This window comes from Sorex araneus, chromosome 6, assembly GCF_027595985.1.
Source record: "Sorex araneus isolate mSorAra2 chromosome 6, mSorAra2.pri, whole genome shotgun sequence".
NCBI lineage: Eukaryota > Metazoa > Chordata > Mammalia > Eulipotyphla > Soricidae > Sorex > Sorex araneus.
The window spans coordinates 152,966,061-152,968,936 of NC_073307.1; the positions used below are offsets into that span (position 1 = coordinate 152,966,061).

General features: G+C 34.6%; 1 protein-coding gene across 1 annotated transcript; it reads right to left on the reverse strand.

Moving 5' to 3' along the window:
• Window positions 1-1,569: 1,569 nt before the first annotated feature.
• Window positions 1,570-2,523, reverse strand: LOC101552064 (olfactory receptor 8I2-like). The gene has a single exon (XM_004621739.2). The coding sequence runs from the start codon at window positions 2,521-2,523 to the stop codon at window positions 1,570-1,572; it is 954 nt and encodes a 317-aa protein (XP_004621796.2).
• Window positions 2,524-2,876: the final 353 nt, after the last annotated feature.

Below are 2,876 nucleotides of genomic sequence, written 5' to 3' on the forward strand. Positions count from 1 at the left end.
CCCAACAGCTGCTGCATTGCTTGTGGCAGGACTGCGCAGTTAAATATTCTGGATTTTCTGGAGTGATATTTCCAAACTCTACATACTAACATTCCAGTAGGACTGTACCAGATTGAATGAGAATGTAACAATATAATGTAGAAGCCAACTAATCTCAACTAACAAAAACATTAACACAAAAGACTTATCTAGCAACATAGACAATGCCCCCATGGTGAAATACAATAATTTCACTTTCACTTTTTTTAAACTAAAGTAATTTTTTATCATTCCATGAACCATCTAGTGGTAACAAACTCTATAAAATAAATCACTGTGGACTTTCTATGGGGCAAACCTGAAAGGTGGTTGGGAAAAAGAAAACTTTGGTGGAGGGAAGGTGACAGTGGTGGTGGGATTGGTTTTGGAATATTGAATGCCTATAAAAAAAATTGCCATCAACAACTTTGGAAATCATGGTGTTTAAGTAATGGAAAAAGTAGAATGAATTCACAAAGTAGAAGAATCCACAATGGATTCTTCACTGTGTTCACAAGCATAAAAGTGGCTAGGAAATGTTTACAGATTACTTCTTTTGTACTTAGTCAATGATGCATGTAGAATATAAGCAATATTAAGGGACATATCATGTCTAGTGATCTTTTTGTAATGACGGAGATAATGCCATAGAATTGAAGATGAAATCTTTAAGAGAGAAAAAAATACCTTATATGAATTTTTTTTTCATTTAGTACTATATACTTTAGAGCGATCCTCTCAGATTTAGAGGGAAAAAAGTGAGAAATTAGTAATTTTAGTAATTCTAAAAGTGAGAATCTATCTGTGTTTTCAAAATGCCTTGAGAATATGTTATGGTTACTGTGTTTTTATCTAAATAACTTAAATGCACAACTAAATCTAGAAGTATAAAGTCTTTGGATTTTGAGAGACATATATTTTGTTTCCTAAACATCACTTTTCCCTCTAATTCTAGGTCATGATAAATCAAAGATCACAGTAAATTAGAAATTTTAACCACTACGGTGAAAAAAATTAGACTAACAATGCATTATCCAATTACCCAGTTTTACCAAGTATTATTATCTCCCTTTGTCCCACCTACAGATCCCTTTCTGACATACTTTTATTCTTTTCTCTTTCCTTTACTCTCAGCCTACTGACTTAAACATTGTTAATATACTTCAGTTATTACCACTTAATCTCTTAATTTTCTACTAAAATTCACTGATGACAGATAAAACCAATGATGCATTATGTGAAGTCACTTAAATAATTGTTATACATATTTTATAAGTTGAAGAAAGAAAGCTCAGGATTGGATCCAATAATTAGCCAGATAACTATTTAGTTCTGTGGCATCCTTGACTAAAAAAAAATGTATTCACTTAAATAAATTTCAAATATTTTTATTATTTACCATCACATATAAACAAATGAATAATAATCATTTCTAAATTATAAGACTCTAAGTTATAATTTAGTATTATTATGTAGTGTGGGTAACTCTAGTATTTTCGTGCTTCAAGTTATGGTACATAGTAATACATGCTACCAGTGAGAGAATTTTGACTATAATTTCCATAAATTTTTCATGGAAAAAAATTGTCTGAGTATGACTCGCAGGAAAGCATCTTTCACATCCTTGTTTCTCAGACTATAGATGAGGGGATTCAGCATTGGAATGACAATGGTATAGAACACAGAGGCCACCTGTGCCTGGGTCAGAGATAATGAGCTATCAGGCTGCAAATATGTGAAAATCAGGGTACCATAGAAGATAGTTACCCCCATGAGGTGAGAGGCACATGTCGAAAAGGCCTTCTTCCTGCCTGCTGCGGACTGGATCCTCAGGATGGCTGAGATGATGGCGATGTAAGTGACAGTGATAATGAGGAGTGTAAACATAATACTGAACCCAGCTAACACAAAGACCATGATCTCTGTATTGAATGTATCCACACAGGACAGCGCCAAAAGCGCTGTGGTGTCACAGAAGAAATGGTTGATGTTGGAACCACAGTATGGCAAGCTGCTGATCACACAGGTAGATATTATAGAATTTGTGAAAGCAATCACAAATGGCATTATTCCCAACCAGTTGCACACTCTCTGTGACATAATTACTGAATACAGTAAGGGGTTGCAGATTGCTACATAGCGGTCGTAGGCCATGGAGCCCAGAAGAAAGCATTCACTACCTGCCAAACTCACAAAAAAGCACATTTGAACAAAACAGCCAACGAAAGAGATGGTTTTCTGGTTGGATTGGAATGTTACCAGAGCCTTGGGGGTTATTGTAGAGGAATAGAAAATGTCAATAAATGCCAAATTGCTAAGGAAAAAGTACATAGGACTGTGAAGCTTAGAGTCTACTCTGATTAACACAATGAGACCAAGGTTCCCCAAAACAGTGAATAGATAGATAAAAAGAAATATTAAGAAAAGGCTGACTTGAAGTTCAGGGTGATTAGCAAATCCAGAGAGTATGAAGAAGGTCACCTGCGTGAAATTGTTCTCAGCCATTTCTGTCAGCTCAAGTCTTTGATTCAGCTGCTGATTAACATAAAACATTGTTAGGAAGTAGTCATATATATGATTCTTTTTTTTTAACCTCAGCTGCCCCATGTATTATTAAAGAATAACATTAAAATATATTTAATTATTTGAAGGTATTTGAAATTGTCCATAAATTTTATTTTTCACCCCCATGAAACTGAGAATTTAGATGAGAATCACTGGAATCACTAGTTAAAAGTTGATGTTCCTGAATTTGGGGGATTATGGCGCTTTGCCAACATGTCTTTGGAACAATTTTTTAAAGCATCCCTTGGATGATTTATGACGAACTCTACACCAGTCTATCTTTAGTTCCAAAA

What these genes read in the sequence shown, in the direction of transcription:
- LOC101552064 (XM_004621739.2), bottom strand. Translation starts at nt 2,523, where the DNA reads ATGGCTGAGAACAATTTCACGCAGGTGACCTTCTTCATACTCTCTGGA.